The sequence below is a fragment of the Anomaloglossus baeobatrachus genome, chromosome 6 (assembly GCF_048569485.1).
Source record: "Anomaloglossus baeobatrachus isolate aAnoBae1 chromosome 6, aAnoBae1.hap1, whole genome shotgun sequence".
Taxonomy (NCBI): domain Eukaryota; kingdom Metazoa; phylum Chordata; class Amphibia; order Anura; family Aromobatidae; genus Anomaloglossus; species Anomaloglossus baeobatrachus.
In genome coordinates, this window is record NC_134358.1 from 43983068 (window position 1) to 44008770 (window position 25703).

The window sequence follows — 25703 nt, forward strand, 5'->3', positions numbered from 1 at the left end:
CAGTGTCAACAGGTGGCTCCCCCTGGGCCCCTCTTAGCAGAGGATCCGGCTGAGGAAGTGTCACAGGGGTCGAACACTGTACACAATGAGGGTCAGTGGAACCTGCCTGTAGCTGGGTCTTACATGCGGCGCAGGCAACATAATAAGCCTGTGTTTTGGCACCCCTGCCTTTTATGGGCGCCATGCTATAGTTTTCCCTGAGTAACACAATAGGGTATATAGCCAGAAAGAACTGTGCTCATACAGTGTAAATTATATACAGTACACAAATAATGTACCCATACAATACAGCACCATGGGGCTAGCACCACATGTGCTGTTTACCAGCCGCCTAAGCGGTTGTGAGGCCACCAGAGACCGTGTCTGGGTCTCCCCTGAATATGTCCCTCTCTGCAGCGTCGGTGGAGCTGACAGGAATGGCTGCGGCGTCCTGACGAGCTGAGGAAGCTGTGGGCGTGGCCTAGAAAGAGCGCGAAACGGGCGCTCATACTGTGTACAGTGAGGGGAGTGGAGCATGTAAATCATACTCCAGCCCTCATTGCTGCTCGCTCCGTGCAGCGTCCCGCCCTTCCCCTGCCTGTCAGGGCTGAGGGCGGGAGAAAAAAAGGGAAACTAGGCCGCAATGAAGCCGGGGACTGTAGTAATAAACGCGGCCGCCGTAAAAGCGCGGTCGCGTGAAAGTCCCCGGCGAACTACAAGTCCCAGCCGCGCCGCAGTGTCCCGTGGCAACGGCGGTCAGTGCGGTAGCCCTTACATATAAACACACTCAGCGACGCTGAGTGTGTAATGGCACATATAGACCCGGTCAGCGCCGCGGTCCCCGGTGCACTAGCACACCCAGCAAAGCTGAGGTGATGCAGTGCGCAGTTCCCATAGGGATACAGAGTACCTTTAAGATGCAGGGCCATGTCCCTGAACGGTATCGGCTCCTATCCATCAGGCTCCACAGGAGTTGTGGATGAAGCCCGGTCTCAGTGCCTGGAGACCGATAAGATCCCACTTCACCCAGAGCCCTAAGGGGATGGGGAAGGAAAGCAGCATGTGGGCTCCAGCCGCCGTACCCGCAATGGATACCTCAACCTTAACAACACCGCCGACAAAAGTGGGGTGAGAAGGGAGCATGCTGGGGGCCCTATATGGGCCCACTTTTCTTCCATCCGACCTAGTCAGCAGCTGCTGCTGACTAATCTGTGGAGCTGTGCTGTGCGTGTCTGACCTCCTTCGCACAAAGCAAAAAACTGAGCAGCCCGTGGGAGCACGGGGGGTGTATTGGCAGAAGGGGAGGGGCCTAACACTTTTAAGTGTAGTACTTTGTGCGGCCTCCGGAGGCATAGCCTATACACCCAATTGTCTGGGTCTCCCAATAGAGCGAAAAAGAAAAAAGGATCAGGCACATCAGTTTTTGCATATTCTGCGCCGGATCTGTTGCATCAGGCACACGCCGGATTGTGCCTGATGCCAAAAACTGATGTGTGAAATTAGCCTTAGGGTTTACTCTTTCTCTTTTAGGACTCTGCTTAGATCTTTAGCTGCTAATCATTATCCCTCTGTGTCTTTAGATACCTGCATTGTTGCTGGTGATAGAGTTAAGTTTCTATACAGTCCAGACTGCTACGGTAGCAGTCGGCTTGTAAATTGTAATCATCTGGAGAAACGTTGTTGTATGTTGCTGTTCCTCTCACTGAGTCATCTTGGACATAAGTTGTTTATTTGCTTTCCCATTTGTTTTCACTATGTTCTTTAAGACTTAGTGGGGTTGACTAGTGTTCATCCTGTCCGTTCATTACCTAGGGCCCAGTCAGCCAGGGCCACGTATCGTGCTCGACACATAGGTGCGGAACCTATCTAGGGACATCATGGGAGCCAGAGGTCAGCAGAAGGTTTAATCAGGGGTCACCATCTCCCCATCCCCTATATGCAGGGATTCCTTCTTCCATAGCCTCCCTTTTTGCCTTTCCCCATACCTAGTGTGACAATAGGTGGTCACAGCTCACCTTCTCCTCAAAACAAAAGTGTCTGACTCAGCCTATTGCTGCTGATGACCATGTGAAACCTTAAATTAGGCCGAGTGGCTAGTGTGAAAATGGAAAGATTTTTAAACAAATGTTATTATAGTAGTGTGAAAAATATAAAAAAGCAAAAAAATCTAATGCTAATCATAATGAATTGTATTGTGTACTTTGTCACCAGGAGCAGGAATAACATTAGCGTCTCTGTCAGCTAAAATGAGAAATTTGTAGAACACGTCTCGCTTTATTAACTCTTCTGAATTCTGCGTTTGTCACACTGTGATTGGTCAGTGTGAAATTCCATGAGACATCAAGAGGAGATTCTTGTAATGAAATAATGAACCATCCTCCGACAACGGGGAAGAAAAGGAAATTACAAGACGTCTTCACGGCTGAAATGACTGCTGCCGCAATGTCACCACCAAGAGCTGATGTTTTCATATACCACACAAGTGAAATACAGGCAAAACATATGACAGACAGCGTGAAAAAAGGGTTTTTTTAGTGATCCATAGCAATACATTGTGATGTTTCGGATCATGTTCTGATGAGTCAAAACATTGCAAGTTAATTATATAAATCAATAAAAAAAATCTGAATCTGTTAGCTAGCTTCTCCTAACAGCAGCATGATGTAGGGGCAGAGATCCTGATTCCAGTGATGTATTACTTAGTATATCTGGGTGCAGCAGTTGAGATAGAATCACAGTTTTCTCTGCTGTAAATCTAGCGCAGCTCAGAATGCTGAGCTGTGTATAATTCCACCCATATCACTGATTGGCAGCTCTCTGTGTATAACTCCGCCCACATCACTGATTAGCAGCCCTCTGTGTATAACTTCACCCACACCATTGATTGTCAGCTCTCTGTGTATAACCCTAACCCACACTACAGATTGGCAGCTCTTTGTGTTTACCTCCACAAACACCATTGATTGGCAGCTCTCTGTGTATAACCCCGCCCACACCACTGATTGGCAACTTCCTGTGTATACTGTATATTGACAGAAAGTTGCTAATCAGTGTGGGAGGTGCAAGGTTGGACTAGGAGGGAAAAGACACCTAGTCTTCTAGTGATAATTTCCTGCTGATAAAAAACGGATTGTCTTGAAACAGTAAAACACAGCACAGTAAATGGTACATCGCTGGAATCAGGGTCTCTGTCCCTACATCATGCTCAGGGCCAGCATCAGCACCTAGCACACCTGGGAAAATGCCAAGGGCCCTGGACAGCCGGGGAGGGGGCCCACTCGCAGTCTTCAGTCCTGCGGGCCCCTGGCTGAGTTCCAGTAACTGAAGTGTTTGGGCTGGAAGCTACACTATCTTGGATCCTGGATAGTGCGGCTGACGACTGTTTAATCCACAGTGGCACACAGCAATCACTGCTGAATGCTCTGTGTTCCTCCTGCACTGAAGTTCATCTGTGGGCGGAGCTAAGGCGCCGTTTGCTCCAGTCCCACAGATGAAGAGGAGCCGCAGCACAGCTCCAACCAGCGTCACCAGCACACTGAGCACAGTGTATGTCCTGCCGCACTGTATGGGCCCCTCTCCACCTGAGCTGTATGTTCCACTCCCCCTCGATCTGTATGGGCCCCCCTCCTGAGCTGTATGTTTTACCCCCCCAATCTGTATGGGTCCCTCTCCACCTGAGCTGTATGTTCCACTCCCCCTCGATCTGTATGGGCCCCCCTCCTGATCTGTATGTTTCACCCCCCTCCATCTGTATGAGGCCCCCTCCTTTGAGGTGTATATTCAACCCCCTCGATCTGTATGGTGCCCCCCTCCACCTGAGCTGTATGTTCCACCTTCCCCCTGATCTGTATGGGCACCTCTCCACATCCTACCTGCCTCACCCCTGATGAAGAATTAACACCAATAAATCGAAACGTACGTTGGCCGTTTTTCTGAAGTTTCATTCCAGTGACCGGCCTCTATATTCAACCTTACCATCGTTGTTGGTAGATATCTTACCTTTTATATTCTCTGTATGCCATAATTTTGTATATAGGATTTTGTGAAGTCATGTCCAGCATGGACATACTTCAATATGGAGTTATTATACACTGATATTTTCTCCCTTTGGAATCTTTGTAATGTATTGTACATCATGAATCCCTAGTGATATACATGAGGGGCCTGGTCCTGGTATTTTTATTATGCTTTTATTGTTAATGCATGTTCACTTTGTGTTTCAATAAACTTTTTGTATTGTTTTGCACTTTAAAAACTCTATGTTCTCTTTCTTATACTATGGTTCTGAGTTTGTGCCATATGTGGGGATTCGGTTGAATCTATACCCACATTACTAATTGTATGGTGTTACGGAGCCTCTTGTATATATGTATATATATATATATATATATATATATATATATATATATATATATATATACAGCTGTGTAGAAACTCGCAGAGGGCCCTTTTGAGATGGGGGCCCTGAAGACATATCTTCCTTCCCCCAATACAGCCTTTTTGATAACACTCCCAAATATGCTTTTCAAGAGATAAAGAGCCCAGAAAATAGGAATCCAATTGGGACGAGGGCCGCTACGACCCCCAGTAATTATATCCTCGCACAATTAATTATACATTACCTGGTTCATTGTAAACTGTGCCCAGATCCAGTCTGCATGAGCCAATTAATACACTTCCGATCAGTTTATTGTGCATAACCTGTAGACAGAAAATGGCAAATTCATTTTTTAAGACTCTTTATGGCTTTTTACTATGCAGTAGGTTTTTGCCATCCTGCATCCCTGGTGGTCTTGAGTAATTTTGCGGTTAATACAAACAAGCATCCCTGGTCTAGCGCAGTGATGATGTTAATGTAAATATCTCTGGTGGTTTAAGGTAGTGATGGGTTAATGTACGCATCCCTGGTGGCCTAGTGTGTTGAATAGGTTAATGTCAGCATCCCTGGTGGTCAGTGGATGAGAAGGGCCTAATGTACTGTAAGCATCTAATGTTCTCAGGCATTGTAGATATTAATGAAAGCATCCCTGGTAGCCTAGTGTGTTACATAGTAACATAGGTTGAAAAAAGCCCCCAGTCCGTCTAGTTCACCCTTCCTCCACCAATTATACATTTTGTCACTAAATCATTTATAACCGACAATGTTGTGTGTACTGAGGAAATCATCCAGCCCTGATATAAAGCTGTTATAGTGTCTGCCATTACTACCTCTTGTGGTCGGCATTCCACAGTCTGACTGCTCTAACTGTAAAGAACCCTTTCCTATTTAGCTGTCGGAATCGCTTTTCTTCCACTCGCAGTGAGTGCCCCCTGGTCCTTAGTATTGTCTTTGGAAGAAATAAGTCATGTGCCAGTCCTTGGTATTAACCACACATGTATTTATACATATAAATGAGATCTCCTCTGAGACATTTATTTTCTAAGCTAAACTAATCTTTTTCAATCTCTTATCAATATCCTTTTTAAAATATGGAGCCCAAAACTGGATCCCATATTCCAGATGTGGCCTTACAAGTGATTTATAGAGGGGTAACAATACGTTGGGATCCCGGGATCTAATCTCTCTTTTTATACACCCTAAAATCTTGTTTGCTTTAGCAGCTGCTGCCTGACATTGAGTGCTGCTGCTCAGCTTATTTGTAATGAGAATACCCAAGTCCTTCTCCTGTTCTGTAGTCCCGAGTTTACTTCCATTTAATGTATACGCAGCTATAGGATTACTCCGTCCTAGGTGCATTACTTTACATTTATCAACATTAATTCTCATTTGCCAAGTGTCTGCAGATTCCGACATCTTATCCAGTTCCTTTTGTAATATTCTACTATCAAGGTCAGTTTTTAATATCCTACATAGTTTGGTGTCATCAGGAAAGACTATGTTGAATAACTTAATGTCAGCATCCCAAGTGGTCAAAGGACAAGAAGGGCCTAATGTAAGTAAATAATGTTCTCAGGCATTGTAGCTATTGATGAAAGCATCACTACTGGTACGCTTTCCAAAAAATCAGGAAAGTTCTCACAAATTTAGAACAATTTGGCAAAAAGTGCTGAGTGGTTTTAAAAATAGTTGCAGAGGATTCCATGGACATTTCCATCATTAGGCTGGGGCCACATGGGCGTATGGTATCCGATGCGAGTGCATTGGATGCGACTCTTGCTCTCACGCTGTGCTGTGAGTGTAAACCGAGTATCAATGCCACTGTGATACGATCCTGCAATCAGATCACAGCTGCGAAGGAGAAGGTGGGCGATGTGGAGGAGAGGGAGGGACTAATCTCTCCATCTCCTCCATTATCAGTTAATGCATATATAGCATTATATATAGCACTGGACTCCGGTTTCATCTGAGTGCAATGCGATCTTTCACTCGCACCCATACACGGGTATGGGTGCAAGTGAAAACGGATCGGATTCCACCCACAGCATGCTGTGACTGTTTTCTCGGTCTGATTCGGGCTGAGAAATATAATCGCAGATGGGAACGGCCCCATAGAGTAACATTGGTCCGGGTGGAATGTGATTTTTTATCACATTCCACTCAGACTGTTTTACTCACTGTGTGTCCTACCCCTCATATTCCTGACGGCTGATGAAGAGGTGTTTCTTACTGATACAGTTAGGTCCAGAAATCTTTGGACAGTGACACAATTTTCGCGAGTTGGGCTCTGCATGCCACCACATTGGATTTGAAATGAAATCTCTACAACAGAATTCAAGTGCAGATTGTAACGTTTAATTTGAAGGTTTGAACAAAAATATCTGATAGAAATTGTAGGAATTGTACACATTTCTTTACAAACACTCCACATTTTAGGAGGTCAAAAGTAATTGGACAAATAAACCAAACCCAAACAAAATATTTTTATTTTCAATATTTTGTTGCGAATCCTTTGGAGGCAATCACTGCCTTAAGTCTGGAACCCATGGACATCACCAAACGCTGGGTTTCCTCCTTCTTAATGCTTTGCCAGGCCTTTACAGCCGCAGCCTTCAGGTCTTGCTTGTTTGTGGGTCTTTCCGTCTTAAGTCTGGATTTGAGCAAGTGAAATGCATGCTCAATTGGGTTAAGATCTGGTGATTGACTTGGCCATTGCAGAATGTTCCACTTTTTTGCACTCATGAACTCCTGGGTAGCTTTGGCTGTATGCTTGGGGTCATTGTCCATCTGTACTATGAAGCGCCGTCCGATCAACTTTGCGGCATTTGGCTGAATCTGGGCTGAAAGTATATCCCGGTACACTTCAGAATTCATCCGGCTACTCTTGTCTGCTGTTATGTCATCAATAAACACAAGTGACCCAGTGCCATTGAAAGCCATGCATGCCCATGCCATCATGTTGCCTCCACCATGTTTACAGAGGATGTGGTGTGCCTTGGATCATGTGCCGTTCCCTTTCTTCTCCAAACTTTTTTCTTCCCATCATTCTGGTACAGGTTGATCTTTGTCTCATCTGTCCATAGAATACTTTTCCAGAACTGAGCTGGCTTCATGAGGTGTTTTTCAGCAAATTTAACTCTGGCCTGTCTATTTTTGGAATTGATGAATGGTTTGCATCTAGATGTGAACCCTTTGTATTTACTTTCATGGAGTCTTCTCTTTACTGTTGACTTAGAGACAGATACACCTACTTCACTGAGAGTGTTCTGGACTTCAGTTGATGTTGTGAATGGGTTCTTCTTCACCAAAGAAAGTATGCGGCGATCATCCACCACTGTTGTCATCCGTGGACGCCCAGGCCTTTTTGAGTTCCCAAGCTCACCAGTCAATTCCTTTTTTCTCAGAATGTACCCGACTGTTGATTTTGCTACTCCAAGCATGTCTGCTATCTCTCTGATGGATTTTTTCTTTTTTTTCAGCCTCAGGATGTTCTGCTTCCCCTCAATTGAGAGTTCCTTAGACCGCATGTTGTCTGGTCACAGCAACAGCTTCCAAATGCAAAACCACACACCTGTAATCAACCCCAGACCTTTTAACTACTTAATTGATTACAGGTTAACGAGGGAGACGCCTTCAGAGTTAATTGCAGCCCTTAGAGTCCCTTGTCCAATTACTTTTGGTCCCTTGAAAAAGAGGAGGCTATGCATTACAGAGCTATGATTCCTAAACTTTTTCTCCGATTTGGATGTGAAAACTCTCATATTGCAGCTGGGAGTGTGCACTTTCAGCCCATATTATATATATAATTGTATTTCTGAACATGTTTTTGTAAACAGCTAAAATAACAAAACTTGTGTCACTGTCCAAATATTTCTGGACCTAACTGTATACTCTTGTATTCCATTAGTTGCACAAAATGTATCAAAATGTTTTGTTAAATTTGGTGAATGTATCACATAAAACTACTGGCAAAACTGTTTCTCCTCTTTTTTATGCCACCTCTCTACTGGGTAGAATTGTGACTTTTTTGCACTCTTTTTAAAGTTGCAATTAATAAATGCGGCAAAAACATAATTTGCATAGCCAACCCCACCCATTTATGAAAAGGGGCAAAAAAACAATGTAAAATTGCATTATAATGATTTTTGCACAAAAATTGGTTTTGACGAATTTCAGGATTATGATGGTAGAGAGCTAGGACTATATTGAAAGTTGGGCCACATTAATCACTACTCCTTCATGGAGGCCTTATATCATTGACCAACACTCTCCCAGAGTGCTTGGTGGGTAGTTTATTTTTTGGGCTTTTTTTTACTTCATTGATGTGGTAGAGGGCAAAGAAAGTACCCAGCGGGACTTCTAGACTTCTTGATTTCTTGTTGGAGTTTTTTTTACTTAAAAACGTAAAGTAACTTTAAAATACTTAAAAACGTAAAGTAATTTTGCGATACTTACAGACAATCGTATAATTTTGTCAAAAAGTTGTTCTTGCGGCCCAACAAAGTCGAAGACAAAGTACTGCCAAGAAACACAAAGATAAATCATTCAGAAAGGGAAAAAGTGTGATATTGTTTGTATTTAGTGATGAGCAGTCACTACCATGCTTGGGTGCTCAGTACTCTTAACTAGTGATGAGCGGGCACTACCATGCTCGGGTGCTCAATACTCGTAACTAGTGATGAGCGGGCACTACCATGCTCGAGTGCTCAGTACTCTTAACTAGTGATGAGCGGGTACTACCATGCTCAGGTGCTCAGTACTCGTAACTAGTGATGAGCGGGCACTACCATGCTCAGGTGCTCAGTACTCGTAACTAGTGATGAGCGGGCACTACCATGCTCGGGTGCTCAGTACTCGTAACTAGTGATGAGCGGGCACTACCATGCTCGGGTGCTCAGTACTTGTAACTAGTGATGAGTGAGCACTACCATGCTCGGGTGCTCAGTACTCGTAACTAGTGATGAGTGGGCACTACCATGCTCAGGTGCTCAGTACTCGTAACTAGTGATGAGCGGGCACTACCATGCTCAGGTGCTCAGTACTCGTAACTAGTGATGAGTGAGCACTACCATGCTCGGGTGCTCAATACTCGTAACTAGTGATGAGCGGGCACTACCATGCTCGGGTGCTCAGTATTCGCAACTAGTGATGAGCGGGCACTATCATGCTCGGGTGCTCAGTACTCGTAACTAGTGATGAGCGGGCACTATCATGCTCGGGTGCTCAGTACTCTTAACTAGTGATGAGCGGGTACTACTATGCTCGGGTGCTCAGTACTCGTAACTAGTGATGAGCGGGCACTACCATGCTCGAGTGCTCAGTACTCTTAACTAGTGATGAGCGGGTACTACTATGCTCGGGTGCTCAGTACTCGTAACTAGTGATGAGCGGGCACTACCATGCTCAGGTGCTCAGTACTCGTAACTAGTGATGAGCGGGCACTACCATGCTCGGGTGCTCAGTACTCGTAACTAGTGATGAGCGGGCACTACCATGCTCGGGTGCTCAGTACTTGTAACTAGTGATGAGTGAGCACTACCATGCTCGGGTGCTCAGTACTCGTAACTAGTGATGAGTGGGCACTACCATGCTCAGGTGCTCAGTACTCGTAACTAGTGATGAGCGGGCACTACCATGCTCAGGTGCTCAGTACTCGTAACTAGTGATGAGTGAGCACTACCATGCTCGGGTGCTCAATACTCGTAACTAGTGATGAGCGGGCACTACCATGCTCGAGAGCTCAGTACTCTTAACTAGTGATGAGCGGGTACTACCATGCTCAGGTGCTCAGTACTCGTAACTAGTGATGAGCGGGCACTACCATGCTCAGGTGCTCAGTACTCGTAACTAGTGATGAGCGGGCACTACCATGCTCGGGTGCTCAGTACTCGTAACTAGTGATGAGCGGGCACTACCATGCTCGGGTGCTCAGTACTTGTAACTAGTGATGAGTGAGCACTACCATGCTCGGGTGCTGCTCAGTACTCGTAACTAGTGATGAGTGGGCACTACCATGCTCAGGTGCTCAGTACTCGTAACTAGTGATGAGCGGGCACTACCATGCTCGGGTGCTCAATACTCGTAACTAGTGATGAGCGGGCACTACCATGCTCGGGTGCTCAGTACTCTTAACTAGTGATGAGCGGGCACTACCATGCTCGGGTGCTCAATACTCGTAACTAGTGATGAGTGAGCACTACCATGCTCGGGTGCTCAGTACTCTTAACTAGTGATGAGCGGGCACTACCATGCTCGGGTGCTCAGTATTCGCAACTAGTGATGAGCGGGCACTATCATGCTCGGGTGCTCAGTACTCGTAACTAGTGATGAGCGGGCACTATCATGCTCGGGTGCTCAGTACTCGTAACTAGTGATGAGCGGGCACTATCATGCTCGGGTGCTCAGTACTCGTAACTAGTGATGAGCGGGCACTACCATGCTCGGGTGCTCAGTACTCGTAACTAGTGATGAGCAGGCATTACCATGCGCGGGTGCTCAGTACTCGTAACTAGTGATGAGCGGGCACTACCATGCTCGGGTTCTTGATACTCGTAACGAGCATTTTGACGCTCAGACGGGATCGAATCATTAAAGCAATAGAATGGAAGTCATTGGGGAACTCAATCATTTTTTCCGGAAGATCTTTGGGAAAAATGTTCGAGTTCCCCATACACTTGGATTATACTTGGTTAACATTTCGAGACCATCCGAGCATTAAAATGCTCGTTACGAGGACCGAGCACCCGAGCATGGTAGTTTGATATATCATAATATTTGTAGCATTACAGGCAGGGTTAGCGCCAGCAGCCAGTGGGCCTAGGCTGGGGTGCCATGTGTTCAGGAAGCCCCCTTGGCCATATGCTGTATGGAGCGGGCTCAGCTCCAACAGCGACATTCAATGGGTGAAAATAGGGTGCTGATGCTGACGGTTATGGCAGCCAGGGACCTACTGAAGGTCCCCATGTCTTCCATATCTGTACACCTCTGAAGCTCAGCCTGTAATCTTACAATACACTGCAATGTTACAAGATTGTAGTGTATTGTACAAGAGACAGCAAGTTCAGGTCCCCTAAGAAAACTAATAAAAATGGAAAATAAATAAAAAAATATAAAATATAAAAGTAAAAATCAATATAAAAGTGCAAAATGACCTCCATTTCCCAGAACATAAATAAAATCTCATTTTATTTTGACATATTTGGTATTTCCAAGTGCATAACATACAGTATCTAATAAAAATTATTAAATATAAAATATATATAAATTATAATTTATAATATGCCCAAACATTTAACAACAAAAACAATAAATGGTAGAAATGCTGTTATTGGGTCACTTAACCTTCCCCCCCAAAAAATGAAATAAACAGAGATTAGAAAAGGTTTTATGAACCCAATATGACACCAATGACAACAATGGTTTAGAAGATCAACAAAAATATAAAAAAGGTATGGCTCTCAGAAACATGCGTCCATTAGGATTCTGTCACCTAAGGGATGTCATAACCCTGGAGCTGACCCTTATATAACGGTGTGAAGTGATCATAGAGGACCCTTTCTCGCACATCCTGACTGCTTTGATCATCACGGACCCCCTTAAGAGACCCTGGCATGCTTAAGTTTGCTTGCAATATTGACGTTATGGCCGTCTGATCTACCGTATATTGTCTGGCCTTTTGAGGAGATTTTTTTTTTAATTATACCCCAAGGACCACTTTGAAAACAAAACAATTCACTATGTTTTTACTAGATCTGAGAAGGTCTGGTCACCCTCCCTCCTAGGCCTCAACTCTGTTGCCGATAGCAACTAATCACAGAGCAGCTTTCATTTTATCCGAGCTGTTTTAGAAAAGAAAGCTGAGCACCGATTGGTCGCTATGACAGGCCAAGCATATAAAGACTTATCTTCAAAATGTCCATGTATTAGCCATTTCCAAGATGGTCAGAAGTTGGTGTAACAGATGGCAACATGGCACTCACCTCATTGTAGAAGGGGGCATTTGTTCCTTCTTTGACAGTAGTTTGTTTCTTTTCATCCCCGATCTCAATGATAACCACAGGGTCAATGTTTTCACCAATCAGCTGCCGGGCTTCCGTTATGGTTATGGCGATCTACAGGGTACATGGGCGCACGAAAGTGCATCAGTTAGTCCATGTAGGCACATATGTGTAAATGGTGTCCTGAATTTAGGATTTACTGGGGGGAACTTACCTGATAGGTTTGGATTCTTGTTTCCCCGTCGTGAATTTTGGATTCTAGCTTGGCTCTAAAGAATTAACCAGATAGTAATCATTAGAAAACACTAACTTATACTATATATATATATATATATATATATATATATATATATATATATATATATATATATGTCGCGGGCGGGGAGGAGGGTGTCGGCACACTACGCTCACCCCTTCTGCTCGGGTCCGGCAGCTGCTCAGTGGTGGCTCGAGCTGTGGGCCGGATCCCGGGGTTCCTCGAGCGACACTCCTCGCCCGTGAGTGAAAGGGGATTTGTTGTTGGGTGTGGGGGATTGTTATAGTTCGTGACGCCACCCACGGTTGTGGTGATTGCACCACCGCTGCTCTGAGTGGGGATCCCGGGGATGGTGACGGGGAGCAGCCAGGTGTTGTGTTGCCCCTCCGTGGGTAGGGGTTGGTGATCCCGGGGCCCGGTGGTGGGTTGTGAGGTGCGGGGCCTGGTGGGCGCAGGGACGCGGGGGCAGCGCTGTGCCTTGCGGCACTGTGGTACTTACTCAGCCTGAGACATGGACACAGTTTGTACGGTAAACCAAACGGCTGGTAGGACGGTCCCACAGACGGCTGCACCTGCACTCCCGGTAGTTGACGGTGATGTCCCTCTTCCTTGCACCTAAGTTTGACTGATGGTAGCGGTGGATTCCCTCCGGTTACCCGCTCCCCGACTGCAATCTGGGCCGGAGGAGCTCTACACTTTGCCCGCAGGCGCTGGCCCTGAGAAACTGGTGCCTTGGCGGTGGCGGTGTCTCTCTGCTTCAGGTTGGGCTGTTGCCGTCAATCGGGACTTGGTTGTTGGGGGATCTACGTCCCCTTCACTGACGGATTCGGCAAATTTGGCGACTCCTAGCCTTGCCGGGGTCCGAGAGGCCCCTGCCCTGGTGCTGACTGTCCTTCGGAACACTGCTCCACACCACCGGGCACACAGCCAACGGGGTCCTTCCAGGAACTTCCAAACGGTCCCCCTCCGGACAGTCACCGCCGTCGCTGACCTTGCTGTTCTGGCCCTACACAAAGCTGGGCTCACAGGCTTGCACACTCTCTGCTCTGTCACCACTTCTTGCTTTCCTCCTTTACTACTCTTCTTTCCTCCACTTTCACTTCTCTTATCTGCTCCTCACTCAACTCCGTTGTTTACTCTTGCCCTCCCCGGGCTAATCTGCCTGGTTTCTCCCGCCTCCAGAACTGTGATCTCCTTGGTGGGCTGAGCCAACCGCCTGGCCCACCCCCTGGTGTGAATCATCAGCCTCTGGAGGAAGGCAACAAGGATTTCTGGTTAGCTGTGATGTGCCTACCTGGAGTGTGGGGTGTGGTGGTGTTGTGACCTGTGACCCCTGGCTTGCCCAGGGCGACACATATATATATACATATACAGTGTGTGTGTAGGAGGAGGTTGGGTCTGTGTAGCGGCCGGCACCACCTAGCGGTCGGGCAAAGAGCAGCGGTGGATTAAATGTTAGATATGATAGGGTAGAGTGTATGGAGGGAGGAGCGACAGATGGCCAGTAGATTGGTTAGAGAGATGGACCTTGTGAAGTACTGTTTTGCAGAGGGTTTGAGGCATAAATGCACGGCATAGAGTAAGGGCCGGTCAGGGAACTCTGAGGTAACATCTTATACTCCGGAGCCTACGGCTCACCTAAGCGGGCTAAACGGACAGCATTGAGAAAAAGAGTGTGGGAATAGAGACCCTAGTGTCCAGCAACTTGTGGACGAGCTCCAACATAGCGGGGATAGGTCGAGTGAGAGTACCCCAAAATACAGTAACAGCAGAACCGTGTGGAGTCAGGCCATGTCTGTCATAATGGTGAAAAGAAAAAAGTTTTTCGGTTTACCAAGAGAACTTCAGTGCCAATGTTTTACTACTTTGTCTACAATGGGGAACGGCAACGGTGAGATGGACACCAGCGGAAGAAACAACTAAAGCTGTTTCCACTCTGCGTTGTGATCTCGGTTCAGTGGACCAATCGGGGCTTCCGTTCGAACCCCAGACAAAACGGGTTTCAGATGTAGTAGACTAAATCTGGGTGTCCACCTCCAGTAAAGGCCGCTTTACACGCTGCGACATCCCTAAAGCGATGTCGTTGGGGTCACGGAATTCGTGACGCACATCCGGTCGCGTTAACGATGTCGTTGCGTGTGACACCTACGTGCGATAGAAAATCGTCGCAAACACGTGAAAAATAGCTAATCGTTGACATGCTCCCCTGTGAGGTAAATCCGGAGATATGACGATAAATCATGACATTCAAGTCATGTCAGGAAGCCCTCTCCTGGTGTCACTACCCCCTTCCCTTCACACAACTGGTTTAGCAACAAATCCATGGCCATGTCCTGTGATATGGAAATTAGGTGGCTTTAGGACAATGGACACAGGATGACTCCCTGCCGTCACCCTGTAGTAGGAGCTGCTAGCTAGTTAGCAAGGCTATGGAAATAGCCAGACAGAACGACTCCAGTAAAAAATGGTTCATATCTCGCAAGCCATATTTCCGATAAATATGGCAACCATAAAAATGGTGTCTCCGCATGTGGACGATGCCGGCACCCCCTTTTTATGGGAACAGGACATTGGGAAATGCCCCAGGCGTGATATCAGCCAATGGGGAACTGGCAGACAGGTCATGAGTCCCCTCGTTCTGTAGCTAAATTCATAACTGTCACAATGAGAGCATTGGCGTCTGCCTACGACGCTCCCAGGCAAAGTTATAGCCAAAATCCCCTTTGCTGGATAATTCTGATCCATGCAGGGGGAGTGGCAGTGCTTCCCTGTGAGGTCACTAAGGTAGGAGGGGACCTGGATCTGCCCAGGTTGATAACCCTACTTCGGCCATTTTCCAGCGTTCTTCTCGCTGGGGGCACGTGTAGGAAACATCTGTGGGAGTTCCTGGAAACCTGGTCTACAGCGCCCCCCTGTGGCCAGACACACAAGGTAACTGATTGAATTGCATACCTGTTTGTAAAACATGCTTTATCTGTAACTGTACTCTGACATAACTGTATATTCTGTAGATTCCCTATTGTATATATTGTAGTTTCTAGTGTGCTTTAGGCGATTAAATTATATAATTAATCTTGGGCTGTTCTGTTATCTCGATCTTGAATCCCACGTCTGTGTGTTCGGCTAATAGTTACCGTGAAGCGGTTGGTGGCAGCGAGTTGTGCCAAGGATTATTGTGGGGAGGCCAGTGAGATTCGGGAAGATATTATATATTCCGCCCGCGGAGGTCGGGGGAATATATACCTTACTCTCACCGGGGACCCTTCAATAATCGGCATAAGTAGTATAGCGGCCTCCTTGCTTATTGTCGGGCAATTCCATAATTGGCCTGACTATAAGAGGGGCGCTAGAGAGCGCGTCACGTGCTCTGTCTGTCGGTCGGGAGGTATAAAGTAGGGGTGACCCCCACTTGTTACCCCCCGATTGTGACGTACTGGTAGCCAGCGCGGGGGATTTCTGAGTGACCCCCCGGTGGTTTGTGACATATTGGTGGCAAGCGGTGGGATCGAGATAATAGTGTGTGTGAGTGTGAGACCCATACTCCCAGACACTAAAGACTGCCTGCAGCAGCTGTGGCTGCTGGGGTCTTCAGACTAGCTCAACACTAGAGTGTCAGAGTGCAGATACTGTAAGGTGTGGGGAGGCATCAGGTGTCAGTTCTGTGTCAGTGACCAAAGTCTGCAACAATGGCTGATAGCACCAGGAGCAAAGCCAAAGGAATGGCCGATGCTCAGGCCAGAGACGATGAGGAGGTTGTCCACGAGTCCTCCAGGAGCTCGACGCCAGAAAACAGCTCTGCAGAGGACATTGCACAACCGGGCACTGCTGGACAAGATGAGGAGCAGCTCGCCCAAGGGTCCTCAACGAGCCAGATGCCAGCCCTCCGCTCTGCAATGGACAGTGAATCACCAGGCTCCGCAGCGGGCCGCAGATCACCACGTGCCATTCCACCGAGCCTGGGAGGCTCGGATAGCCTTCTTCAAATGGCTATGGCCCTACGCCAGGCTGGAGACCGGGAGGGCTACAAGGAACTCATGGCCGAGCGTGAGCGGCAAGCAGCGCGTGAAGAGCGCCAGGCAGAGCGTAACTACCAGCTGCAGCTAGCTCAGCTCCGGCCCTCATCAGCCACCCGTGACCTTCCAGACACCAAACTTCCAAAGGTCCGTGTTGAGGACTTCCCAGTGCTGGAGAAGGATGGAGACTTGGACTCTTTCTTGACTGCTTTTGAACGGACTTGCTTGCAGCATCATCTGAACAAGGACCAGTGGGCCAAATACCTGACCCCCCGTTTAAGGGGTAAGGCCCTGGATATCCTTGGGGACTTGCCTGCTGAGGCGGATCAGGGCTACGACACCATCAAGCGGGCCCTGATCCAACAGTACAACCTCACTCCAGAGTCCTACCGCAAGAAGTTCCGGAGCCTACAGAAGGGACCAAAGGACTCCTGGGCTGACCACAGGCGGGCACTTGCCCGAGCTGCCGACCACTGGACCCAAGGCCTGCAGCTTTCCACCGGACCGGAGATCCTGGACTTGTTCATCACGGAGCAACTCTTGTGGAACTGCCCTGAGGATCTCCGCCAGTTCATCCGAGACCAGAAGCCAAAGGGATCCACGGCTACAGCTGCCCTGGCAGATGACTACACCAACAATCGGGCTCCTGAAGCCAGGAGAGCAGCCACCAGCAGCACCTGGAGAGGGGGTAAGATGAACTCTGCGACTGCCCCACCTGCCCCTAGACTGCAGGGGGTGTCCCCCTCAACTCCCCTCTCCAGGCCCGTGGCAGAGCCAAGACGGTGCCACCAGTGCAACCTACCTGGACACTTCAAGGCCATGTGCCCTCAGCGTCCCAAGGCCCCGGCTCCGTCCCCGTCCCAAGGGCCGCCCAAGGTGTATTGTGTGGGTGGGGGTGGTGGTAGGTCCCTGGACAGCTTCCAACCTGTCACCGTCGGCCAGTCTGTGACCATAGGACTGCGAGACAGCGCCTCGGAGGTGACTCTGGTGCGGCCTGAGATGGTGTCCCCCCAAGACTTGATCCCTGGAAAAACCCTCGCTGTCTCCGGGATTGGAGGCATTGACCCGGCGCTGCCTGTTGCTGACATTTATGTGGACTGGGGCGCAGGGCGAGGGGTGAGGGAGGTGGGGGTAACTGATCGGATCCCTGCAAACGTGCTACTTGGGACAGATTTGGGGCAAATAACCTCCCAGTTTGGCCCCGCCCCAAAGGCTGAACCTTCAGCCAGTGCTGACGTGCCTCCGGACAATGTTAATGTGTTATCTATGAATGATGTAAGGGAGAAGGGAGTGAACTCTGATATTTCTGCTTGCATAGACACCATAGACACACACTCAGCTGCAGCTGTGACAGGGGAGGGGGTCAGAGAAAGGTGTGACCATGCCTCTACAAGTAACCAGCCTGTGAGCTGGGATCTGTTGCCCTCTGCAGGGATAAGCAGAGAGCAGGGTGCTGCAGGGGGAGGACCAGTGTGTGGGGTGGGGGCTACCACAGCAAATGTGGGGTCCCCAGAGATTTCACAGCGGGGTTCTGTTGCTGCAGGAGGGGAACAGGCAGGTGAGATTGGGGCCGGTCCAGGAGCGGAAGTGCTCCCAGGTAAGATCTCGGTGCAGGGTTCCCCCACAACCGGGGTGTCAGGAAGCCAGGTAGGTCTGCCTGAACCGGCGACTTGGTCAGGAACGGAGGAGGAGCAGGCACGACCCACGGTCGCAGCGGCTGTGGCCGCTGTCACCCGCAGTGGGAGTGCTGGAAGCCAAGGGGCCTCCCGGAGGTCCGATAGCTCTTCCCCTTCTGACCAAGTGGCAGCCGAGTCAGGTGGAGGCCAGGACACAGGTCCCGGGGTACTGACTGAAGATGTGACAGTCTCGTCGATTCTGGCCACATCTAGTCAGGAGTTTCAGGCAGCGTTAGAAGCTGACGACAGCCTGAAAGCTCTAAAGGAGCAGGCGGCACAGCCTCCCTCGGACTCGGACCCGGAGCGAGTGGTCTGGGACCAAGGACGGCTGTACCGGGCCACGGTCCAGCAGGGTTCACCGGAGGCGTGGCCCAGGGACCGACAGTTGGTGGTACCCTATCCGTTCCGGACGGAGTTGTTGCGGATCGCACATGAGATTCCGATGGCCGGACACCTAGGGATCGCTAAGACCAAGGCCAGGTTAAACCAGCATTTCTACTGGCCAAAAATGGGGGCCGATGTGGCTGCCTACTGCCGTTCGTGTGAAACCTGTCAGAGAGTGGGGAAGGCGGGGCCACGCCCCAAAGCCCCACTGGTATCTCTGCCAATCATCGATGAGCCTTTCAGGAGGGTGGCTGTGGATCTGGTCGGCCCGCTGGCCATCCCCAGCAGCTCCGGGAAACGCTTCATACTGACGGTAGTGGACTATGCCACCCGGTACCCAGAAGCAGTGGCCTTGTCGTCCATTCGGGCTGACAAGGTGGCCACCGCATTGCTGGAGATTTTCTCCCGAGTGGGTTTTCCCCAGGAAATGCTCACTGACCGGGGGACCCAAGTCATGTCCCAGCTGATGGAGGCCCTCTGTAAGCAAGTCCAGGTGCGACATCTGGTGGCCAGCCCGTACCATCCACAGACTAATGGCCTGTGCGAGCGGTTCAATGGCACCTTAAAGCAGATGCTTAAGATGTTGGTCGACTCCCATGGGCGTGACTGGGAGCGGTATCTCCCACACCTGTTATTTGCTTACCGGGAGGTTCCACAGGCCTCAACAGGATTCTCACCGTTTGAGCTCCTGTACGGGCGACGTGTGCGGGGCCCCCTGGCTCTGGTGAAAGAGGCTTGGGAAGGGGATTTGGCCACCCCTGGAGTGTCGGTTATCGAGTATGTCATGCGCTTCCGGGACAAAATGCAGGCCTTGACGCAACTGGTACACGACAATATGGCTCAAGCCCAGGCCGATCAGAAGCGTTGGTACGACCAGAACGCTTGTGAGAGGACCTACCAAGTGGGTCAAAAGGTGTGGGTACTGGTCCCCGTACCACAGGACAAGCTTCAGGCAGCCTGGGAAGGCCCATACCTCGTGTACCAGCAGCTCAACCCTGTAACGTACCTGGTCACCCTGGACCCTGCCCGTGGAAGGCGGAAGCCCTTCCATGTGAACATGATGAAGGCACATCATGAGCGGGAGGCATGTGCGCTCCCCGTGTGCAACCTGCCCGAGGAGGGAGAAGCGGAAACCCTCTTGGATATGCTAGCCCAGGTTAGGGCAGGCGGATCCATTGAGGATGTGGAGGTTGGCCACCAGCTCTTGGAAGACCAACGGTCCCAGCTGTGGGCCACCCTCCTCCCCTTCCGGGGGTTGTTTACCAACCAGCCCGGAAGGACTGACTTGGCTGTCCATCACGTGGACACTGGGGATCATCCCCCGATCCGGCGTTCAGCATATCGGGTCTCCCTGGAGGTGCAGCAACACATGCGCCAGGAGATTGACGAGATGCTGAAGCTGGGGGTGATCCAGGCATCCAACAGCGCTTGGGCCTCGCCTGTAGTCCTCGTCCCTAAGAAGGACCGAACCACTCGGTTCTGCGTGGACTACAGGGGGCTCAATGCTGTCACGGTCGCCGATGCGTACCCAATGCCACGCATCGATGACCTGCTCGATCAGTTGGCCGGGGCTCAGTACCTGACCATCATGGATCTGAGCCGGGGATATTGGCAGATCCCCCTGACTCGCAAGGCCAGGGAACGCTCTGCCTTTATTACCCCATTTGGACTGTACGAGTCCACGGTGATGCCATTCGGGATGAGGAATGCCCCTGCCACTTTCCAGCGGATGGTCGACACCCTGCTCAAGGGACTTGAAGGGTACGCGGCCGCGTACCTGGATGACATTGCCGTCTTCAGTCCCACCTGGGAGGACCACCTAGAGCATCTAGCACAGGTGCTCAGGCGGATCCACCGGGCAGGTTTGACCATCAAGCCGGGAAAGTGTCAGCTGGCCATGAGCGAGGTCCAGTACCTCGGTCACCGGGTAGGTGGGGGAACGCTGAAGCCCGAGCCTGAGAAAGTGGAGGCCATCGCATCCTGGCCCACCCCCAGGACCAAGAAGCAGGTGATGTCCTTCTTGGGGACCGCTGGGTACTATAGGAGGTTTGTTCCATGTTATAGTAGCCTGGCAAAGCCCTTGACGGACCTCACCAAGAAGAAGCTGCCCTCTGCAGTCGATTGGACAATGGACTGCGAGACAGCCTTCCGGGCCCTAAAGGACGCCCTGTCCAGCCCGCCCGTGCTACAGGCAGCCGACTTCACGCGGCCGTTTGTAGTACAGACCGACGCCAGTGACTTCGGCCTCGGTGCGGTGCTCAGCCAGGTGGACTCTGCGAGCCAAGAGCACCCAGTCTTGTACCTGAGCAGGAAGCTGTTACCAAGGGAAGTTGCCTATTCCACGATGGAGAAGGAGTGCCTGGCCATAGTGTGGGCCCTGCAGCGTCTGCAACCCTATCTATACGGGCGCCACTTCATCGTGGAGACGGACCACAATCCCCTCAGCTGGTTGCACACCGTCTCTGGGACGAATGGGCGATTGTTGCGATGGAGCCTTGCGCTCCAGCAATACAACTTCACCATTCGCCACAAAAGGGGCCGTGACCACGGTAACGCAGACGGGCTGTCCCGACAAGGAGAGGTCGCGGACGGGCGCACGGGGGAACACCGGAGTGTGCTGCCCCCTAGCGCCCTCAAAAGGGGGGAGGTGTGAGGTAAATCCGGAGATATGACGATAAATCATGACATTCAAGTCATGTCAGGAAGCCCTCTCCTGGTGTCACTACCCCCTTCCCTTCACACAACTGGTTTAGCAACAAATCCATGGCCATGTCCTGTGATATGGAAATTAGGTGGCTTTAGGACAATGGACACAGGATGACTCCCTGCCGTCACCCTGTAGTAGGAGCTGCTAGCTAGTTAGCAAGGCTATGGAAATAGCCAGACAGAACGACTCCAGTAAAAAATGGTTCATATCTCGCAAGCCATATTTCCGATAAATATGGCAACCATAAAAATGGTGTCTCCGCATGTGGACGATGCCGGCACCCCCTTTTTATGGGAACAGGACATTGGGAAATGCCCCAGGCGTGATATCAGCCAATGGGGAACTGGCAGACAGGTCATGAGTCCCCTCGTTCTGTAGCTAAATTCATAACTGTCACAATGAGAGCATTGGCGTCTGCCTACGACGCTCCCAGGCAAAGTTATAGCCAAAATCCCCTTTGCTGGATAATTCTGATCCATGCAGGGGGAGTGGCAGTGCTTCCCTGTGAGGTCACTAAGGTAGGAGGGGACCTGGATCTGCCCAGGTTGATAACCCTACTTCGGCCATTTTCCAGCGTTCTTCTCGCTGGGGGACGTGTAGGAAACATCTGTGGGAGTTCCTGGAAACCTGGTCTACAGCGCCCCCCTGTGGCCAGACACACAAGGTAACTGATTGAATTGCATACCTGTTTGTAAAACATGCTTTATCTGTAACTGTACTCTGACATAACTGTATATTCTGTAGATTCCCTATTGTATATATTGTAGTTTCTAGTGTGCTTTAGGCGATTAAATTATATAATTAATCTTGGGCTGTTCTGTTATCTCGATCTTGAATCCCACGTCTGTGTGTTCGGCTAATAGTTACCGTGAAGCGGTTGGTGGCAGCGAGTTGTGCCAAGGATTATTGTGGGGAGGCCAGTGAGATTCGGGAAGATATTATATATTCCGCCCGCGGAGGTCGGGGGAATATATACCTTACTCTCACCGGGGACCCTTCAATAATCGGCATAAGTAGTATAGCGGCCTCCTTGCTTATTGTCGGGCAATTCCATAATTGGCCTGACTATAAGAGGGGCGCTAGAGAGCGCGTCACGTGCTCTGTCTGTCGGTCGGGAGGTATAAAGTAGGGGTGACCCCCACTTGTTACCCCCCGATTGTGACGTACTGGTAGCCAGCGCGGGGGATTTCTGAGTGACCCCCCGGTGGTTTGTGACATATTCCCAATTATCGTTGCTGCTGCAGGTACGATGTTGTTCGTCGTTTCTGCGGCAGCACACATCGCTATGTGTGACACCGCAGTAACGAGGATCCTCACCTTACCTGCGGCCGCCGGCAATGAGGAAGGAAGGAGGTGGGCGGGATGTTCGTCCGTCCCGCTCATCTCTGCCCCTATGCTTCTATTGGGCGCCCGCTTAGTGACGTCGCTGTGATGCCGAACGAACCGCCCCCTTAGAAAGGAGGCGGTTCGCCGATCACAGCGACGTCGCTAGGCAGGTAAGTAGTATGACGGGTCCGCGCGATTTTATACGCCACGGGCAGCGATTTTCCTGTGACGCACAAACGATGGGGGCGGATGCACACGCTAGCGATCTCGCAGCGTGTAAAGCGGCCTTAAAGGGTTGTTCCCAAAAAAAACCAAGCTATACTCTATACTTAGTATAAGTTAAAATGCGTTGATCGCTAGCAGTCCCAAGAATGGGGGCTCCAGAATGCCATCTTGTGTGAAGTGAGGATCCATATGGACTGCCTCTGCTCCATGCATCATCAATAGGACGTCCAGAGAGACCAGCATAGCGCAATTTGCTTTCTCAGAAAGTCCTATAGACAATGAATAAAGTGCAAACTAAACAAGCAGAACTCTGCTCCATTCAAGCCAGGGTTCTGGAGCTCCATATTTGAGTCAGTACCCGGGGATGAGCAAGTTATCCCCAATCCAATAGACAGGGCATAACTTCTTATTTTATTTTAATTTATTTTATTTTTTGGGGGGGGGGGGGGGGGGGGTGAATGGTTTCAACCCTTTAAAGTCCAGAAGAAATTGTTAGTTTTTACTCACTTTATACTTTTACATTGACACCAATGTATAAGGTTTTTCCTTCTTGTGGGTCAAATTCTGCCATTTTGCAGTATACTGTACACAAGTTTTGAAGCAAATGTGCAGAAAAATGTTTCTTGGGAAAGTCATACAAACCTTTTCCTCTGCATGGAGGAAGACAAAGAAGTAGTGGAGAGTGAGAAGTCATCGAGCAGACTCTCGCTGCTGCCGCCCAGACTGCTCCCGGGAACATCGCCATGTGTGCTGTCTGTGTCATCGAGTCTACCTGATCACATGGAAAAACATGGGATAAAACATGTTAATATACGAGCCCCCTCAAACAGAGTATGATAACCCCACAGTGAATTTCTCCACACATACAGTATGATGTACCACCCCCGGGTAGAGTATGGTAACCCCCAACACAGTATGATGCCCCAAATGTGACCTCCACACAGCCCTCCATACAGTAAAGTGGTCCTCCATACAGTATAGTGGCACGCACACCTGTCCAGACACAATGATGGCCCCAACACAACCCTACACAATGTATAATTAACCCCATTAGCCCTCCAAACAGTATAGTGGCCTCGAACATAGTCCTGTAAACAATATAATGGACCGCACACAGTCCTCAAAATAGTATAATAGCCACCGCATAGTCCTCAATACAGTATAATGGACCTTGCATAGTCATCCATAAAGTACAATAAGCTCCACATAGTCTCCATACAGTCTAGTGGGTTCCACATAGTCCTCCATACAGAATAATGGGCCCCACATAGTCCTCCATACAGAATAATGGGCCCCACATAGCCCTCCATACAGAATAATGGGCCCCACATAGTCCTCCATACAGAATAATGGGCCCCACATAGCCCTCCATACAGAATAATGGGCCCCACATAGTCCTCCATACAGAATAATGGGCCCCACATAGTCTTCCATACAAAATAATTGGCACCACATGGTCCTCCATACAGAATAATGGACCCCACATAGCCCTCCATACAGAATAATGTGCCCCACATAGCCCTCCATACAGAATAATGGACCCCACATAGCCCTCCATACAGAATAATGGGCCCCACATAGTCCTCCATACATAATAATGGGCCCCACATAGTCCTCCATACAGAATAATGGGCCCCACATAGCCCTCCATACAGAATAATGAGCTCCACATAGTCCTCCATACAGAATAATGGACCCCACATAGCCCTCCATACAGAATAATGGACCCCACATAGCCCTCCATACAGAATAATGAGCCCGGCATAGTCCTCCATACAGAATAATGGGCACCACATAGCCCTCCATACAGAATAATGGGCCCCACATAGCCCTCCATACAGAATAATGGACCCCACATAACCCTCCATACAGAATAATGGACCCCACATAACCCTCCATACAGAATAATGGGCCCCACATAGCCCTCCATACAGAATAATGGGCCCCACATAGCCCTCCATACAGAATAATGGGCCCCACATAGTCCTCCATACAGAATAATGTGCCCCACATAGCCCTCCATACAGAATAATGGGCCCCACATAGTCCTCCATACAGAATAATGGGCCCCACATAGCCCTCCATACAGAATAATGGGCCCCACATAGTCCTCCATACAGAATAATGGGCCCCACATAGTCTTCCATACAAAATAATTGGCACCACATAGTCCTCCATACAGAATAATGTGCTCCACATAGCCCTCCATACAGAATAATGGACCCCACATAGCCCTCCATACAGAATAATGGACCCCACATAGCCCTCCATACAGAATAATGGACCCCACATAGCCCTCCATACAGAATAATGAGCCCGGCATAGTCCTCCATACAGAATAATGGGCCCCACATAGCCCTCCATACAGAATAATGGGCCCCACATAGCCCTCCATACAGAATAATGGACCCCACATAACCCTCCATACAGAATAATGGACCCCACATAACCCTCCATACAGAATAATGGGCCCCACATAGCCCTCCATACAGAATAATGGGCCCCACATAGCCCTCCATACAGAATAATGGGCCCCACATAGCCCTCCATACAGAATAATGGACCCCACATAGCCCTCCATACAGAATAATGGGCCCCACATAGCCCTCCATACAGAATAATGGACCCCACATAGCCCTCCATACAGAATAATGGGCCCCACATAGCCCTCCATACAGAATAATGGGCCCCACATAGCCCTCCATACAGAATAATGGACCCCACATAGCCCTCCATACAGAATAATGGGCCCCACATAGCCC

General features: G+C 49.4%; 1 protein-coding gene across 1 annotated transcript in view; it reads right to left on the reverse strand.

Annotated features, from left to right (window-relative positions):
• Positions 1 to 25703, reverse strand: part of FER1L6 (fer-1 like family member 6) — a 242150-nt gene that overhangs the window by 164078 nt on the left and 52369 nt on the right. Inside the window, exons 3-7 of the mRNA XM_075352889.1 lie at positions 23584 to 23713; positions 12569 to 12623; positions 12337 to 12468; positions 8813 to 8875; positions 4602 to 4680 (exon numbers count right to left, since the gene is read on the reverse strand). Coding sequence (XP_075209004.1) covers positions 4602 to 4680; positions 8813 to 8875; positions 12337 to 12468; positions 12569 to 12623; positions 23584 to 23713 — 459 coding nt within the window. The remainder of the gene's footprint in view (positions 1 to 4601; positions 4681 to 8812; positions 8876 to 12336; positions 12469 to 12568; positions 12624 to 23583; positions 23714 to 25703) is intronic.